This window comes from Neoarius graeffei, chromosome 21, assembly GCF_027579695.1.
Source record: "Neoarius graeffei isolate fNeoGra1 chromosome 21, fNeoGra1.pri, whole genome shotgun sequence".
NCBI classification, from domain to species: domain Eukaryota; kingdom Metazoa; phylum Chordata; class Actinopteri; order Siluriformes; family Ariidae; genus Neoarius; species Neoarius graeffei.
This window is the reverse complement of record NC_083589.1, coordinates 31,842,757-31,861,600: the sequence shown is the minus strand read 5'-3', so window position 1 is coordinate 31,861,600 and position 18,844 is coordinate 31,842,757. Positions and strand designations below refer to the sequence as shown.

The 18,844-nt window shown below is 42.4% G+C and overlaps 1 protein-coding gene across 1 annotated transcript in view; it reads left to right on the top strand.

Annotated features, from left to right (window-relative positions):
• The first annotated feature begins 65 nt into the window (after positions 1 to 65).
• Positions 66 to 18,844, top strand: part of kin (Kin17 DNA and RNA binding protein) — a 43,476-nt gene continuing 24,697 nt past the window's right edge. Inside the window, exons 1-5 of the mRNA XM_060902988.1 lie at positions 66 to 299; positions 7,210 to 7,304; positions 17,689 to 17,732; positions 17,842 to 17,964; positions 18,093 to 18,277. Of these exons, the coding sequence (XP_060758971.1) occupies positions 186 to 299; positions 7,210 to 7,304; positions 17,689 to 17,732; positions 17,842 to 17,964; positions 18,093 to 18,277 (561 nt within the window). The 5' untranslated portion in view covers positions 66 to 185. The remainder of the gene's footprint in view (positions 300 to 7,209; positions 7,305 to 17,688; positions 17,733 to 17,841; positions 17,965 to 18,092; positions 18,278 to 18,844) is intronic.

Here is an 18,844-nt window from a genome sequence, read left to right as displayed (position 1 = left end):
GGCGAATCATGATCTCGCGATACTAACAGTTGATCTCGCGATTCCAAAAGTGCACAAGAACGAGTGACGAAGCACACACACAAGGTTTTACGCTGAAATACGCAGTGTAAACAGTAGAACGTTTGAATTAATTATTATTTAAAAACAGGGTTCCTGTCGAAACCTGGTCTGTTTTGCGTCTGAAAATGGGGAAAGCGGATTTTCTAAGTCCGAAGGCAATTAGTAATCGGATTAAAGCGAAAGGCCTGCAGAAGTTGCGGTGGTACTGTCAGATGTGTCAGAAACAGTGTCGAGATGAGGTAAAGTTTATCTCCTGAATGATTTCCAGTACTTTAGTCAACTCTGGTTGTTTTCGCTGTGCTTCATAAATAAATAAAGACATACATGAATAAGTAAATTAACTTAACTTCTTAGCAGTGCTGAAAGAAGTATCCAGATCCTCTGAAACTTTTTTTTTTAAACTTTTGTTTTGAAAGAATCTCTGTTCTCTTTAAGCTAAGCTAAAATAAGCTAAGCTAGCCTTTTATTCTCCCACAAGGGGATTAAATTTACATTGTTACAGCAGCAAAATATATAAAGAGAAAAAGATAAGGCAGTGAAGGAGTAGTTTGGGGTCACTTTGAAATGTCCTTATTTTTGAAAGAAAAGCACTGTTCTTTTCAATGAAGATCACTTTAAACTAATCAGAAATCCACTCTATACATTGCTAATGTGGTAAATGACTATTCTAGCTGCAAATGTGTGGTTTTTGGTGCAATATCTCCATAGGTGTATAGAGGCCCATTTCCAGCAACTCTCACTCCAGTGTTCTAATGGTACAATGTGTTTGCTCATTGCCTCAGAAGGCTAATGGATGATTAGAAAACCCTTGTACAATCATGTTAGCACAGCTGAAAACAGTTGAGCTCTTTAGAGAAGCTATAAAACTGACCTTCCTTTGAGCAGATTGAGTTTCTGGAGCATCACATTTGTGGGGTCGATTAAATGCTCAAAATGGCCAGAAAAATGTCTCGACTATATTTTCTATTCATTTTACAACTTATGGTGGTAAATAAAAGTGTAACTTTTCATGGAAAACACAAAATTGTCTGGGTGACCCCAATGTGTGTGTGTGTATATATATATATATATATATATATATAAAATCTCATTATCTGTAGCCGCTTTATCCTGTTCTACAGGGTCGCAGGCAAGCTGGAGCCTATCCCAGCTGACTACGGGCGAAAGGCGGGGTACACCCTGGACAAGTCGCCAGGTCATCACAGGTCTGACACATATGCCGCTTTTCCACTACCAACGAGGCTGAGTCGGGCTGAGCCGTGCCGTGCTGAGTCGAGCTGAGCGGGGCTGTTGGAGTTGCATTTCGACAACAACCGCGCTGAACCGTGCTGGCTGGAAGTGGGTGGACACATTGGGTGGAGTTAGCGAAAGTGGGTAGACGTCACGTGATGATGTTAGGCGGTGCAAACAGTGACATCAGTGAGCTTTTAAGCGGTAGTCTCACGACCCGGATAGTAAACAATAAACATGGAGGACATGGAGTCGTTAGTGTTGCTGGTCTTGGTGCTGTGGCTTGTTGTCACCGACAACGCCAACAGATACTGGCAAGAGCGTATAGATGAGGCGAGGCGCATAAGGCTTCAGAAATTCTCGTAATTCGTAATTCCTCTTCTTCCGGGTTTACGGTGTTTACAGATCCCAGCATGCTCGCGGGGCGTGTGTGGGCGTGTGAGGACACTCCTCCTCACCAATCAGTGCACAGGGGAGTGTCTGCTCACGCCCCTAGCCCCACTCGGCTTGGTTTGGCTCGCTTCAGCCCCACTCCAAAACCGTGCGAGTTTTGGGGGCTGAGCAGGGCTGAAGCGAGCTGAGTCGTGCTGTTTTGAGATAGTCGAAACGCGAGCCATGTCGGGTTGAAGTGAGCTGAAGCGAGCTGAAAAAGGGTAGTGGAAAAGGGCCAATAGACACAGACAACCATTCACATTCACACCTACGGTCAATTTAGAGTCACCAGTTAATCTAACCTGCATGTCTTTGGACTGTGGGGGAAACCGGAGCACCCGGAGGAAACCCACGGGGAGAACATGCAAACTCCGCACAGAAAGGCCCTCGCCGGCCACGGGGCTCGAACCCGGACCTTCTTGCTGTGAGGCGACAGCGCTAACCACTACGCCACCATGCTGCCCTAGTGGTTAGCGCTGTATATGTATATACACATATACTAGTGCATCTCAAAAAATTAGAATATTGTGAAAAAGTTCAATATTTTCCATCAGTTATTTAAGAAAGTGAAAACGTTATATATTCTAGACTCATTACACATATAAACTAAAATGTTTTAAGCATTTTTCTATTTTAATTTTAATCAGTATGGCATACAGTACAAAAACATATAAAAAAACCCATCTCAAAATATTAGAATATTTCATTTCAAGTTTGAGTAAAACAGTATGAACACAGTGTATCTCTCGGTCTAGTTCAGTACACACAACCACAATCATGGGGAAGACTGCTGACTTGACTGTTGTCCAGAAGATGATCACTGATGCCCTCCACAAGGAGGGTAAGCCACAAAAGGTCATTGCTGAAAAGGTGGCTGGAAAAGGTGCACAAGCAACAGGGATGGCCGCAGTCTTGAGAGGATTGTCAAGAAAAGTTGATTCAAGAACTTGGGAGAGCTTCACAAGGAGTGGACTGAGGCTGGTGTCAGTGTATCAAGACCCATCACGAACAGACATCTTCAAGAAAGGGGATACAACTTTCGCATTCCTAATATCAAGCTACTCCTGAGCCAGAGCCAATGTCAGAAGTGTGTTATCTGGGCTAAGGAGAGAAAGAAATGGACTGTTGCTCAGTGGTCCAAAGGCCTCTTTTCAGATGAAAGTACATTTTGCATTTAATTTGGGAATCACGGTTCTAGAGTCTGGAGGAAGAGTGGAGAGGCACAGAATCCAAGGTGTTTGAAGCCCAGTGTGAAGTTTCTACAGTCTGTGATGATTTGGGGTGCCATGTCATCTGCTGGTGTTGGTCCACTGTATTTTATCAAGTCCAAAGTCAACACAGCCATCTACCAGGAGATTTTAGAGCACTTCATGCTTCCATCTGCTGATGAGCTTTTTGGAGATGCTGATTTCCTTTTCCAGCAGGACTTAGCACCTGCCCACAGTGCCAAAAATACTACCAAATGGTTTGCTGACCATGATATTACTGTGTTTGATTGGCCAGCCAACTTGCCTGACCTGAACCCCATAGAGGATCTATGGGGTATTGTCAAGAGGAAGATGAGAAACACCCGACCCAAAAATACAGATACGCTGAAGGCCACTATCAAAGCAATCTGGGCTTCAATAACACCTCAGCAGTGCCACAGACTGATCACCTCCATGCCATACCGCATTGATACAGTAATTCATGGTAAAGGAGCCCCAACCAAGTATCGAGTGTATAAATGAATATACCTTTCAGAAGTTGGACATTTCTGTATTGTAAACCCTTTTTTTGATTGATCTTGGGGAATATTCTAATAATTTGAGATACTAGATTTCTGATTTTCATGAGCTATAAGCCATAATCATCAAAATTAAAACAAAAAAGGCTTTAAATATTTCACTTCACATGTAATGAATAGAGAATATATATATATATAAAGTTTACCTTTTTGACTTAAATTATGAAAAAAGGAGGGCGGCACGGTGGTGTAGTGGTTAGCGCTGTCGCCTCACAGCAAGAAGGTCCGGGTTCGAGCCCCATGGCCGGCGAGGGCCTTTCTGTGCGGAGTTTGCATGTTCTCCCCGTGTCCGCGTGGGTTTCCTCCGGGTGCTCCGGTTTCCCCCACAGTCCAAAGACATGCAGGTTAGGTTAACTGGTGACTCTAAATTGAGCGTAGGTGTGAATGTGAGTGTGAATGGTTGTCTGTGTCTATGTGTCAGCCCTGTGATGACCTGGCGACTTGTCCAGGGTGTACCCCGCCTTTCACCCGTAGTCAGCTGGGATAGGCTCCAGCTTGCCTGCGACCCTGTAGAACAGGATAAAGCGGCTAGAGATAATGAGATGAGAGATGAAAAAAGGAACTTTTTCATGGTATTCTAATTTTTTGAGATGCACATGTGTGTGTGTGTGTGTGTGTGTGTGTGTGTGTGTGTGTGTGTGTGTGTGATATATATATATTAATTAGTGTATGTATATAAGAAGTAAACTACAAATTTAGAGATGAAAAAATGAAGAAATTTGCATAAATTAACAGGTTTGCAGATATGCGGTTAACATAAGTGTAATACAAAGGTGGGCTTGCACGTGTAAGTATTGCACAGGTATTATTACCAGTATTACCCAGGTAGTATTGCACAAGTAGCTATATCTAGAACCTAGAATGATCAGTCATAGACACGTTTGATCAACTTTATTCACATTTAAACATGGGACTAAAAACATGAGGCAGGACATTAATGTAGATTGTACCTTAGGGGACAGAAATGGACTCCTCCTGTACCCCTTTTCTGACAGTGTGGGGGTTAAACCACTAATGGCTACAGTATATTGCATTTTACTGCTGTATGTTTCAGGTTGAGCTCATTTTAATTACTTTATCTGCTATTGGATAGGGTCACCTATGGCAAAGTGTCATTCGGTAATGTCCTCATACGTTTGTACCGTAGTATCGTTGTCCTTGGGAACCAGGTACAGTGTCTGTAAAAAGGCAGCTTTTCATGAGCTCAGACTGAACAGCCCTGTTCATCTTTGTGACTTTTTAGCTAATCCATGACTGTTATTAAATAGCTTATTTAGATTAAGAAGTAGGACAACTTTCTCAACCCTTTTATGACAAACTTTCAGAATCCCCACGTTTGGAGATGTGCAGTTTCCCAGGACAGGAAGGATATGACAAGTTGTAATCTGAAAAGTAACTAGAGCGGCGCTGACAATTATCGACACCTTAATGATCTCTTGGCCGTTGTAGAAGTAGAAAAGATTTTCAAAATGTAAATTGTACATGAATACTAATTCCTCAAACTTCCACTGGGAAAAAATGAGTGGATTCCTGATTGTTTAGCACATCAGATCAGGTGGCACCGTTCCACAAGTATTGATACCTTTGTCCACAGTTTTGAATGTATTGTAGTCTTTGAAGGGATTTAGTAGGGAGGCCAATGAGAAGGGAGTTGCAATAATTGGTCCGTCTCAGAAACTGGTCTCTCATTTGGGACATTATGGTCAAAAAATAAATGTTCTACCTTTTTTTTTTTTTTTTTTTTGTATTTGCTTAACACTCAATGTTTCTTTTGTCATGTTTAATAAGAATAAAGATGGCATCTTGCTTTATCTGGCCTCCACTGTGGAAAATTTTTTTGATTACAACTCAAATGCTTTTGTAAAATTGATTTCCATATAAAATAACTACATCATGAAGAATTAAAGCCCCTCCTTCACAGATGAGTGAAAATATTGAATAAATTTCCTCTTTTTGATTGCTTGGGTTAAAAATGCCAAGTTATGATGACTGAATTGATTATTCACTTAAATATGAATATGATACAGTTTGGGTATTTGATATGGCGAAATGGGACACAACGGAAAAATCAAGAACGCACCAGAAAGATGAGAATAACAGCGCTGGTAAAAGAACAGCGACTGTACCGGCTGAAGGTCGCGCGGGTCTCTGCTGTGGCGCGCGAGCAACGGGACATCACTACCGCACCGGACGGAGCGCGAGGTGGGGGCGGGGCAAAATGACTGGCCGTAGATTCTATCAAAAGTTCAATCTAAATTGACCATGGTTGCAAAATATTGGCCAAAAATACGCAAACACTACGAAATATGAAAGTAAGATGAAAAAGAAACATTCTATTGCCTTATACTGCAAGACTAAAACAAAATAAAACTGTCAAAACTCACTTTCAGTGATAACGTCCGAACAGATCACCCGCGTAACAGACCACAAATGGAAGCACGATCAACTTCTAACTGTTGGAGTGGAAAATTCCATTCTACACATGCAAATTGTTAATGTGTGTCCTTCCCCGCACACAAATAACACGCTACGGTAAAAAATAGACCACAACTCATTTTATAGCTCAGAAATTCATACAAGACCAGCTACCATCGTAACATTCTGTAAGAAACATATTCTATACCGAACTTTCAGCTTTCGTTTTAAAAAACAAAATCGCAGATTTATAACTAAATGTTTATATGGCGTAGTGATTTTAAGTTACTACTTTTGGTGAGGTCGTGACCTCGACCCTGAGGCTTTCCGTTTAGATCAAAACACACGATCGTATCGGTTTTGGGTTTGCGGAAAACAGAGTTACAACGGTGATCGAATATTTTGCATGATGTTTTATTACGGTTATGATTATTCTGTGAGCGCACCAATCCTTAGGTGGATAAAGTTACAACTTAAAATACAATTAGTGATAACTGTAGACTTTTCAGTGGACTACAACCTTTTTCAGGGAATGCGATGTAGTCAACCGTTTATCATGTCCCAGATCAAGCCGCCATTTTTCCACGAATTTGCAGAATTTTTGCCAAATTCTGAATAGAGTATTCACATCAAAGATTTAGTTTTATCTGTATTATTTCTTTCATCATTTTATTTCAAATTAAAACCAACATCACCATTCAAAACCGTATAGTTTATTGACTGAGTATATTTAGTGGGGGACCCCCACAGTACCCAGTTTCTGAGCCGGACCTTAATGTAAGCGGGACGTAATGAAGGAGTGGACCAAAGTTTGAGCATCACTAGTGGAAAGAAAGGGGTGAAGGTGGGCAATGTTCCGGCGGTGGAAGAAATCAGTCTTGGTGAGGGATTTAATGTGGGGATTGAAGTTGAGTGAGGGGTTCGAGCAATATTCCCAAGGTTTCTGATAACAAGTGAAGATTTAACAAGTGCACAGTTAATGTTAAGACTAAAGCTAGAAGATTTGGACAGTGGAGATTTGGGGCCGATAAGCGTGATTTCTGTTTTATCTGCGTTAAATTTCAGAAAATTATTCTGCATCTGAGTTGCATAAAATGGAAACGAGTCAAGTACAAGTACCTTTTGACTTAAGTACAGTACTTGACTGAACGTACCTAGTTTAATTCCAACACTGCTTCTTCGTCCCAGTCTTCCTTTCATAAGTATTCCTCAGGATGCTTTTTTTTGTTGATGCTTTAATAATGAACACATTTCCTCTCTGTGTGTGTAATGCTTCTGTCTGGCAGAACGGGTTTAAGTGCCACTGCATGTCTGAGTCTCACCAGCGGGCGTTGCTGCTGGCCTCTGAGAATCCCAACCAGTTTATGGACTTCTTTTCAGAGTGAGTAAATTTCTTCTTAAAGTTAAGCAGTACCTGTAATTAAATGTGCATGTCTAACGTGTCAACACCTCACGTCTTCTGGGTTTCCTGAGGGTGTTCAGGTTTTTTCTTCTCACAGTCCAAAGACATGTGGATGAAGTTAAAGCAGACCCTTTATTTTTAAACACATTTCTGAGTGGATGGTATCTCCATCCTTGACTTTTGTATGCTGCATAAATGGGAATAAAATATATATTTTTGAGAGTTAAAATCGACCGCAAAGTTGGCGTTCGAGCTGCCCCGCTGAGCCAGCCAGCCCTGAGTGCGTGACGTCACAGCGGGAACCGGTTTTAAGGCCGAGGCCTTTTACAGCTATAGACCAAAGTCATATAAATAAAAAATTTTTGGTGAAAGTAAGAAATCCCGTTACCGACTCGCTCAACTAAGACTGATCTGACTTCACTGATTGTGGGTTGACTCTCATTAAAACAGGATAGGTGTTATAACATATGCAACATACATGTACATGCATGCATTTTCACTGATAAAACGTAAAAGGCTAATTAAATAATCAGATGAACTGAGATGATCACATTCTGAAGCAAATTAAATAATCTTACACCAGGAACTTAAACACACAATGCAAGTTGCATGTATTAATCTAAATGCAGGTAAACAACATGGTGTTTTTGTTGTTTTATATCCAAATGAGAGTCGGAGCTTACCCGTCTGCGTTCTCGCTTCTTGAAGGCCCAGCTTGTGGCCGATTTGTTTTGAAACAATCTGACTTTCAGTTGTTCGTTCAGTTCTCTGTTCATTCGCTTCTTCCATGTAAGGGAGAGATGGCAGCAATATCCAGTTTAGGAATCAGACTGCTGCTACACTTATTCTCTGTTTTCTCCATACTGAGTACTCTGCCATTACTGCTTGGCTCAGGCAATTACTAAAACCCGGGACGGAACGGGACGTCATCAGTTTTAGCAACAACCGCAGGGAGGTCGCTGCCTGAGTGATATGTTCCATCCCGGGTTTTATCAACAACCCTCGGCTCACGCTCCGGGAGAACTGGTACAACTGAACTCAGTTTAAAGAAAAAAAAATGCTTTCCTTTTCATGTTTTACTTGAGTTATTGGTACTGTACCCTCTTTCAATACGGGCTTATAGCCAACGCTCCTCAACGGATCAGAGGTCTCATCCGAGTCTTGTGCAGAGCAGAGGAGAGACCACTTCATAGGCGCCCAATGTGCCCGTGAACTTCTTGCAAAACGCATCCAAATCTTTGCAGTTTGAACATTCTTGGGCCATGAATGCAACGTAAATCCACCTTCTGTTGTGTTGCTGCACCCGCCAGCAGCACGTCTACGTGTCATGGCGATAAATTGGCTCAAAATGGAGGATCGGAGTTGCAGTCAGCTCTGTGTTTTAGTATAGCGGAAATGGCGATGAGACCGATAGACTTCCTGCTGTGACGTTATGGATGTCAAGGTCATTCACTCAGACCGCTACCTATATGAATCACTTTAATCGTAAAAATTACTACCGTATATTAGATTTATTGTTAACGCTTACAACTATTCCTGTGCCGTTCTTGAGGTCTCAAGGCATTTCTATGGCTAAGTTTACATTAGACCGTATCTGTCTCGTTTTCTTCGCGGATGCACTGTCCATTTACATTAAACCGCCTGGAAACGCCGGGAAACGGGAATCCGCCAGCGTCCACGTATTCAATCCAGATCGTGTCAGCTCCGGTGCTGTGTAAACATTGAGAATACGCGGATACGCTGTGCTGAGCTCTAGCTGGCGTTAGGGCTGTGCGATGTCCCCTTAATTGGCATCGACGATGTTTACAGTGCAAACATCGTGATGGACGATGATATCGTGGGCGGGCGGGGGGATTTTAATACCACGTTATTAAATATATTATTATTATTATTAATATTATTATTATTAAAAGTATTAGATACTCATCCGAGGCTTTGGCACGTAAAGGAAAAAAAAGCGCTCGGTGATGTGGAATATTTGGCCTTGACAACGGATATGTGGTCCAGCTGCAACATGATGCCCTATATGTCAGCTACCGTACATTATGTGGACCGAGAGTGGGCAATGCAGTCCAAATGCCTGCAGACGAGTTTCATGCCAGAGACACATTCAGCGGACAATTTAGAAGACGCATTGCGCGAGACACTTGCCGAATGGAAAATAGAGGAGAAAAAGATCGCCTGCAACAACGGGGCGAATATTGTCACAGCCATCAGGCAATTGAAATGGCCGTGGTTAAGTTGTTTTGGGCACAATTTGAACCTGGCCATAACCAACTCGCTTGCGCAACAGAGGGCCAGTACAGACCGAGCGTTTGGAGTTTGCCGAGCAGTCAACACTGCGTTTGCGCACAGCTGGCTTCGGAGAAATGAGCTGCGCAAAGCGCAGGTGGAAATGAACCTCCCCGAGCACTCACTGATCACAGTAAGATATTAATCTGCTCCAACAATGAAAGACTAGTATTCAAACTATGAGAAGAAACTACACTTAAGCTATTACTCATTGTTTATAACCATATCAATTGAAGATGCGTTTCGGCCTTTAGTGCGCACTTGAACGCGCTAATTTTTTCCAATGTATTAGTGTTTGAATTATTGCGCCAGCTTTTAAAATCATGATTTAATATTGTTTTTTTTTTTAACTGTCTTTACATTTATCAGAATCACCTTCATTCTTCCATTTGGTTTGACATTATGGCTTAGAGTGGACCATTTTGAGTCTGAAAGTAGGCCTATTTACCAGATTAAAGTTATTTGACTTCTGCCGAAGTCTGCGCTTCACTGCCGTTTGATAAGGTGAAATATTTCCCGACTGTTAATAGTGGCTATTTGTTTGAACAACATGACAAATTTTACATTAAAAGTATAGTGTAGGCTAAAAAATGAAGTCGAAATTTATTATTAGTAGCATACTGTATTTGTGTAACCACGTTATGTTCACTAGCACGTCCCTGCACCATAGCCTACGTGAACAAGTGGTAATAGAATATTACTTTATAATGATTTATATAATTATGTATTTATATATGTTATATAATATATTTATATATTAAACAAAACTAACTAACTAAACTAACAAAAAACTAACTTTTTAGGTTAAATAGGCCCAGATGATACCGTATATGCATGTTTATGACAGGAGGGGGCGTGGTATCACGATGGTGGCTCTCCATCGTGATGGATGACCACCATCGTCGATGGACGATGGCATCGTCTATCGGCACAGCCCTAGCTGGCGTCTCATTGGACAACGTCACTGTGACATCCACCTTCCTGATTCGCTGGCGTTGGTCATGTGATGCGACTGCTGAAAAATGGCGCGGACTTCCGCCTTGTATCACCTTTCATTAAAGAGTATAAAATTATGAAAATACTGCAAATACTGATGCAAATACTGCCCATTGTGTAGTTATGATTGTCTTTAGGCTTGCCATCCTTCCACTTGCAAGTGGTAAGTGATATGCACTGGGATCACACACACAGCGGCTCAGTCCCGAATCACAGCTTGTGCACTTCACTCGCGCGCTGTGTGAGCTGCACAGGGCCGGAGTGCGCACCCTCCAGAGGGCACTCGCTGTTCAGGGCGGAGTGATTTGGAGCGCAGGATGCCTGCGGAGCCGAGCGTATCCGTGTATTGGCGTTGCTGTGTGCACGCAAATCGTGTATTAGTGTTGCTGTGTGCACACTAATCGTTTTAAAAACGTTAATCTGATGATCCGCTGATACGGTCTAATGTAAACATGGGCTAAATTTAAGTGAGGCCATGGCTCTGCGTATATGCTTTAACTGGCTACTCTAGATTGCCCATAGGTGTGAATGTGAGTGTGAATGGCTGTCTGTTTCTCTGTGTTAGCCCAGTGATTGCTTGGTAACCTCTCCGGGGTGTATCCCTAATGTCTCGCCTAATGTCAGCTGGGATTGGCTCCAGTTCACCCATACCCCTTTTCCACCAAATCAGTTCCAGGGCTGGTTCGGGGCCGGTGCTGGTTCACAACTCGTTCAACTTGCAAGCCAGCTGAGAACCAGTTTGCTTTTTCATAGCTCGCGGTGCTAAGGGGAGCCACGTCATTACGTTGCTGTATACAGTACGTCAGTTACGTCACTGCGTTTGCATAAACCTTGGCGAGAACATCGAAGCAACAACAACACGGAGAAGAAGCAGCAGCAGCAACAACAACAATAATGGATGACTTCACGTTTGTACAGCTGCTGCTTCTCGTCACTCAAAAATGGCGACCTTTTGCGGTCTTGCAATTGTTGTTGATCTTAACAACTCTGCCCCCCCCCCCCCCCCCCCCCCCCCCCGACGTAAGCGGTTCTTTCCTCTGGCCCAGCAGAGAGTTGGTGCTAGCCTGGAACCGTTTTTTCTGGCCCCAGAGCCAGTTCTTTGTCAGTGGAAACAGAAAACCCGGTTCCAAACTAAGCACTGGCCCCGAACTAGCCCTGGAACTGCTTTGGTGGAAAAGGGGCATCAGTGAATGAATGAATGAATGAGCGAATGAATGCTGCACGTTAGTGTCCTGTCAGTCAGTGCGTTTACATGCACATAGAGAAAATCGAATTTCTGCCGTAGCTTGACTGAAATCGAAGTTCTAAATGCCATGGAAACACCTTAGCTAGGCTGAAATCGAACCGAACTGGATTTCTCGTAATCGAGCTACGCGACCTAGATTATGCGATTGTAGCCGAGCTACTTAGTGCATGTAAACCCTATCGAGCTACGTAGTCTAGCTACTTACTTCAGCGCTGCCCCTTCCGGAAGTGACGAGTGACGAGACCACAAGCGGGAAACACAACAGCCTCGGTCGGCATGACAACGAATCATGACAACAGCATGAATCTTTTCTTTTTATGGCATTGTTTGCACTGTTAAAATTTAGCTCACTTACTGTATCACCAAATACATCTGTACAGCTGTTGCATAGCTGTGAATTGTGTACATACACACAAATACAGTGACTTGTTTGTGTGTGTGTGTGTGTGTGTGTCCAACATCTGAAGAATGTCAATAAAAACAAAACAGTTGAACTTTTTGTGTGTTTATTAAGACAAGTTAAATTGTAAGCAAAAAAAAATATTTTTTTGTAAGCAAAAAATGGACTTTAGAAAAATATACAATTGTGCAAAATAAGTTATCTTACAAAACAGTGGTCTGCGCAGGACAGTTTGTAGCCATACAGTCTATTAGAGCAAGCCTAACAGCTTGAGCACGGAACTTGTGAACACGGAACTGGCCAGTGTTGCCAGATTGGGCGATTTTAAGTGCATTTTGGCGGATTTGAACATGTTTTGGGCTGGAAAACGTCAGCAGTATCTGGCAACACTGCTGATAACTTCGTTTACACTCTTGAATAGCTCTTCATGATGACAACCGGAAGTGTACCAACACGATGGGGAGTGTAGCGCCACCTGTGGCTCGGGTGCACAATGCACCTCACACAATAGCTCGATTTCCTTGCGTGCATGCAGGATTGGATTTCTCTGGCACCCCTGCTGGGACCCTTTGCTCGATTACCGACAGCAGCTCGATTTGGATGTGCATGTAAGCGCACTGACTGGTTGCTAAAAGCCTTGGAATTATTTTGCTACCAAAACAAACCCAATATCTGCGTTTTACTGAGAGCTGTCTGAAACCAAATCAAAGCTGCACCACTCATGTGTTTAAAAAAAAAAAAAAAAAGAGGCACTTGTTTTGCCACTAAAGGTGGCTCAAGGTGCTCAGAATGTCACGCGACAGTTCATTCAAGTCTGTGGACCTTGCTGTGTTTTTAATATAATGTCAGTGTCTTATTGTAACGTACCATGCTTTATGATGTCCCCGCGGTTTCCCATTACCCCCTCCCCATCCCTGCATGCTTCTGTATTCCTGTTGCACTTCATTTTTGTCCTGTCAGCATTGTGCTCATCACGCACGTACCATATGTTCCACCTTGCGTCCAGGAGATGCGCTATTTCTCCTCACTGTGTACCGTACACAGTATGTAGTTATAATGATGAATAAATCTCTACTTGAGATCTACAGGAGACCTGAATGGCCCTTTATTACTATCGAGATGGAAGGTTAGAGGTTCTTGCTCGAATTCCTTTTCCTCAAACTGTATTCTTCATTTGCAACCACATGACCGAAACTGCTCGCGTCATTGACCGCCGCCATGTCGGAGGATATACAATATAGCGTCTGTAAACATCAGGGCTTTGAACCGGTTCAAGGAACGAAAACGAAAACCGGGAACTTTTTCTATTTCACATGGAACAGAAACGAAACCAGAAACTTTATTTTTTTATGTTCCGGAACAGAAACGCTTATTAAAAATAATGGTAACCGGTTAATACCGTTTTTTATTTCGTTCCTCAAAGTTTCCGTAGCCTACAAATAAAAAAGCCATTCTTCTCCTGCGCAAGTTTCTATGACCCGCTGGGGTTCACTTCCTGTGTGACGTTCGCTGACTGAATGGAGAGAGCGGGAGGGTGGACTACTATCACGTCTCCATTAGTGTCTGAGCAAAGAGCAGCCTGAACGTTGCAACCTCCCTATTGGCTGTTTGTAAAAATGTATCAGTTGTTGCCCTTCCCACGGGAATCATCGCGGGCTCGAGAGACGAGACGAGACCTGACGAGTTAGTTCGTTGGTAGCAGAACAAAATGTCTGGACACAAATCGGGTTTTCAGAAAAGGAAAGAAAATAAATGGAGGGTTGAAAATACAAAAAAGGAGGCAGAAAATGCAAAACGAGTTTTAAGGTAGGACAAATGGTTACTTTTCTGAGGCAGCCCGCCGTGGCTGCAGGCTTTCAGTTGTCATTGAATGGTTACTTTTCTGAGGCAGCCCGCCGTGGCTGCCTGCAGGCTTATTTATTATAGCCCATTTAGTTAAAATAGTTGATATAAAATGTTTATAGTTATAGTTATGTGATGGTTGTCCTGATTTAGACTGGTGTTGTTTTTTTTGGGGGGGGGGGGTTGCGCGATGTTGCACCCGGGTCCAGATTAGGGCAGAACCGGCCCTGGCTACATTTCAGGTGTAGTTTGTTTTATGTATGTATGTACTTGCATAGATGTGTACTTGGTCTTCCAATATGGCGCCTAACAAAATCTCGCGGCGCGGTGACGTCATGCGGTAGCCCTCTATAGGGCCTGACTAGCCTTTGGTAACACACTAAACGAATTCTCTTTCATTTTTGGCACTTTTTCTGTTTGTGTAGATGGGAAGACATACTGAGAATCCAAATCCCCAACATCTGAAATAATTGTTTTGAATTATTTCTTGTCTTATTTAATGAAGGTTGTAATAGAATTAGCCTACATTTGGCTTAAGCTGGATGAGACAGAGACATAATTTTATAGCCATTTGTTAAACAGCTGACAGGGAACGTAATTAACCGTTCCGGGAACGAAATTTTTTTTGTTCTAACCGGTTCGGGAACGTCTATTTAATGGTGGAACCCAAAACCGGAAACGTTAAAATTCCGTTTCTGTTCGGAACGAACCAATAGGAAAAAAATTCTGGTTCAAAGCCCTGGTAAACAGTGTTCCAAATGATAACGTAACTTATTCGACTCATTTTAACTCCCTGGACGGCCCTTCCAAGAGTTCCGTTTAGAAGTAATTTCTCAAATCTATTTTACAAACAATCATTTTGACTGCTTCAGAAGATCGGTATCTAACACACTGTGTAACATTGTTATAAAAGAGCGCTCACCGGGCGAGGAGGCTGCACTATTTGAGGAAGTGGGTTAACCTGAATCTTGTTGGACTGACTCTGTGATCGTTTGGGAAGATTCTTCAATCGTTTTGCGTTTTGTCCTGCGCTCTGTAAGACCCTGTCCACACGTAGCCGGGTATCTGCTAAATCGAAGATATTTTTCTACGTTTTGGCCTGTCATCGACATGAAAACACATCAAAAACGAATATTTAAAAAAAACTCCGGGCAAAGTGAAGATTTTTGAAAACTCCGTGTATGCCTTTTCGTGTAGACAGAGATAACCGGAGTTTTGCGTTTTAGAACGTCACAATCTGCGCCAAAAAAATGACAACAAATCTGCCCTGACGTAAACGTGCGACCTTTGTTTACTGCAGAAGCCAGATTAAGCATGGACAAAGAGTAATGGATCGGAGTAGTGCCTTGAAAGCGTTAATTATTGTGCAGGTGCTATTTACATGTTTAATTTTAGAAGCCCAACTACTGCTCCAAAAACAGGGTCAATATGTCCACATATTTGCTTTGACAAGATTCCCAATCAACGTTTTCTTGCGTCTTTTGAAGTTTATACTCCAAAACTGTGTTTAGAAGCAATTCTGTCTCCGAGTCTGTCCAGACGAACGAGCTTGGCGTCATGTTTTATGTTTAGGCGGAAGTGACGCCAACAGAAGGCTATTCTGATGTGATTAGGGGGTAGGATTTGGGGAAATAATGCCATCTACAGGTTTGGAATGCTTATGAATGTGATTGAAAACGCAGATGTTCGGTTATGTGTGGAAGGGATTTTTTTCGAAGACGAGGTGGTGTGGATAAAACATTTTTATAAATGGAGGGGGGGGGGGAATGTTCGGTTTTAAAAATACCCGGCTACGTGTGTACATGGCCTAAGCCTTGCGTTTCGAGCTACTGCTTTAGTACCATCTTTGATTTTGTTGCGGCCCATATTTTGTGTCGGAGCCCAGTCTGGATCTGTAAAATTGTCGATCAGCTGGTTTCCCTAATGGAAAGAAAAAGTAAAATAAAAGCAGCGTCGTCAAAAATTATATACAGCTCTTTTTAAAATGAAATAATCGTAGAAGCCTTTGATTGTCGGCTCAGACGCTCAATGATCACGATGAGTTTCTGCACGACCAGGCTATTAAACGATCCAATATTTATATATGAGTGATTCCACGCTTATGGGTACTGAAATGGGGACATGAACTTATTTTTAAAAATTCACCTAAAACCATTTCTTTTTTTTACCATCAGGTCACAAAACATGTAATCTTTCATGAATGATATGTTAAAAGATAGCTTTAATTTTCTGAGATGTAATAAAAACATATTTATATGCCAAAGTCAGAACGTAACAGAAGTGTTGTGGACATATAGATTCTCAATTTTAACAATGTAGAATTACTTTTTGAAACATAGGAAGGTGATGTTTTAGCAAATATAATTAATAAACATGTGTAGTAGAATAAACCTACACATTCTTTCAATAAGATTAACATGGTATATAGCTAGATTGTAATTAATTTGTAACAGACGCGAGATGGACAATCGTAACAGAAGTAATGTAACAGACATCATTTTGGAACTCATAGGCTTGACTTTGGCATATAAATATGTTTTTATTACATCTCAGAAAATTCAAGTTATCTTTTAACATATCATTCATTAAAGATTACATGTTTTGTGACCTGATGGTAAAAAAAGAAATGGTTTTAGGTGAATTTTTAAAAATAAGTTCATGTCCCCATTTCAGTATCCATAAGCGTGGAATCACTCATATATATATATGTGTGTGTGTGTATATATATATAGATAGAGAGAGAGAGAGAGAGAGAGAGAGAGACAGCGATCTTTCATTAATAACTAGTTTGTAGCACTTACTGTTGATAAAATGTTCACTGCAGGTTCGTGTGGTTTTTGCTTTCTCATCACTTCAATCAGCCCAGTTTATGTTGGACAGCCAGTGACTTCTACACTCTGTGGACAACTCTCTCGTTTTTCCTCCTTGATTATTTATAATTGCTGGAATTCTAAAGAGCGTATAAGTCCCCTTCTCTCGAATAGAGTTGTGCCCGCATCCAATTACAGCACAAAGAGTCGGCATAGCCAAGAAACTAAAGGAATTCTTGATTATAACAATCTCTCGAGCGTATCTTCTATAGTAAATGTGCGCCGCGTGAGTTTGTGTAGATCCTCCAACATGGACGGCTTCTGCTTTAAAGCCTCGTGCATAATTGGCTATGACGTCCCGTGCACACGAAGAATAGACACCAGGAATGGTCAAGTGACAACAATAAAAGCAAAGACGTCAGTCATTTGGGTTAACGTTATTTTAGCAGATACAGTTAGTTCCTGTGTACTCCTCATAGATTTATGTTGCTGTTTGTCAGTTTAATGTGGTATCACATGTTGTATGGTGCAATATGTATGACCAGTCAGAAATGGACGGTACTTCTAGCCGTGTCTCGGAGAACATTAAGTCGTGTTGGTGGCAGTTTTGAGGCGGGAGCAAATATATTTGGTACTTTAAAAGTGACCAGTGGGAAAAGCACCATTCTTTTAGTTTCTGGCTCAGTCGGGGTGGATGCATGATTTTATAATCCTACATTGAGATCTTTAAAGCTCAGACTTGTGTTAATAGCATTTCTTTGTGTTTCTTCTTCACAGGGAGTTCAAGCATGACTTTTTGGAGCTGCTAAGACGACGTTTTGGTTCGATTACTCTACACTTTTTTCCTAAATAGTCACAAATAGAAAACTTATTCACATTTCACAGCGTTTGTTCATTGTATAATGCCTATATCTGTTTTTGTTCTTGAAGGAACAAAACGAGTTCACAATAATATCATCTATAATGAGTACATCAGTAATCGGGAGCACGTTCACATGAACTCCACTCAGTGGGAGACGCTTACCGATTTCACCAAGTGGCTGGGGAGAGAAGGTAAACACGGAGCTGAGTCGAAAACCCCTCCATCATTCTGTGATTATTATAAGACCAGGACAGATTGAATCAGTTCAGCGATGTTTGTCTGTCTTGCGTCCTTTTACTTTGCACATTTCCTTGTGTAGGTTTGTGTAAAGTGGACGAGACGCCCAAAGGATGGTACATTCAGTACATTGATCGTGACCCAGAAACAATCCGCAGGCAGGAAGAGCTGGAGAGGAAGAAGAAGCAGGATCTGGACGATGAAGAGCGCAGCGCAAAGTTTATTGAAGAACAAGTGAGACGAGGCCGAGAGGGCAAGGAGCCGGAGGTGGGTGTGCAAGACAGAGAGAGAGAGAGACAGACAGACAAAGACAGAGAGAGAGAAAAAGACGGAGAGAGAGGGGGAGACCCAGACGGGGAGAGACAGACAGACACCCAGATGGGGAGAGACCCAGACGGGAAGAGACTGAGAGACACAGACAGGAAGAGACAGGCAGGCAGGCAGACAGACAGTCAGGGAGAGACTGAGACAGACACCCACCCAGATGGGGAGAGAGACACAGACGGACACAGAGAGAGAGAGAGCGCGCGAGACCGACGGAGAGACTGAGACAGACAGACAGGGAGAGGGAGAGACTGAGACAGACAGAGACGCACACAGACAGACAAGGAGAGACCCAGACGGGAAGAGACTGAGAGACAGACAGTCAGGGAGAGACCGAGACAGACAGACACCCAGATGGGAAGAGACTGAGAGACACAGACAGTCAGGGAGAGACCAAGACACAGAGACCCAGATGGGGAGAGAGACACAGACAGATGGAGAGAGATGGGGACAGACAGACAGATAGAGGGAGGGAGGGAGAGACAGGCAAGCAGACAGACAGATGGAGAG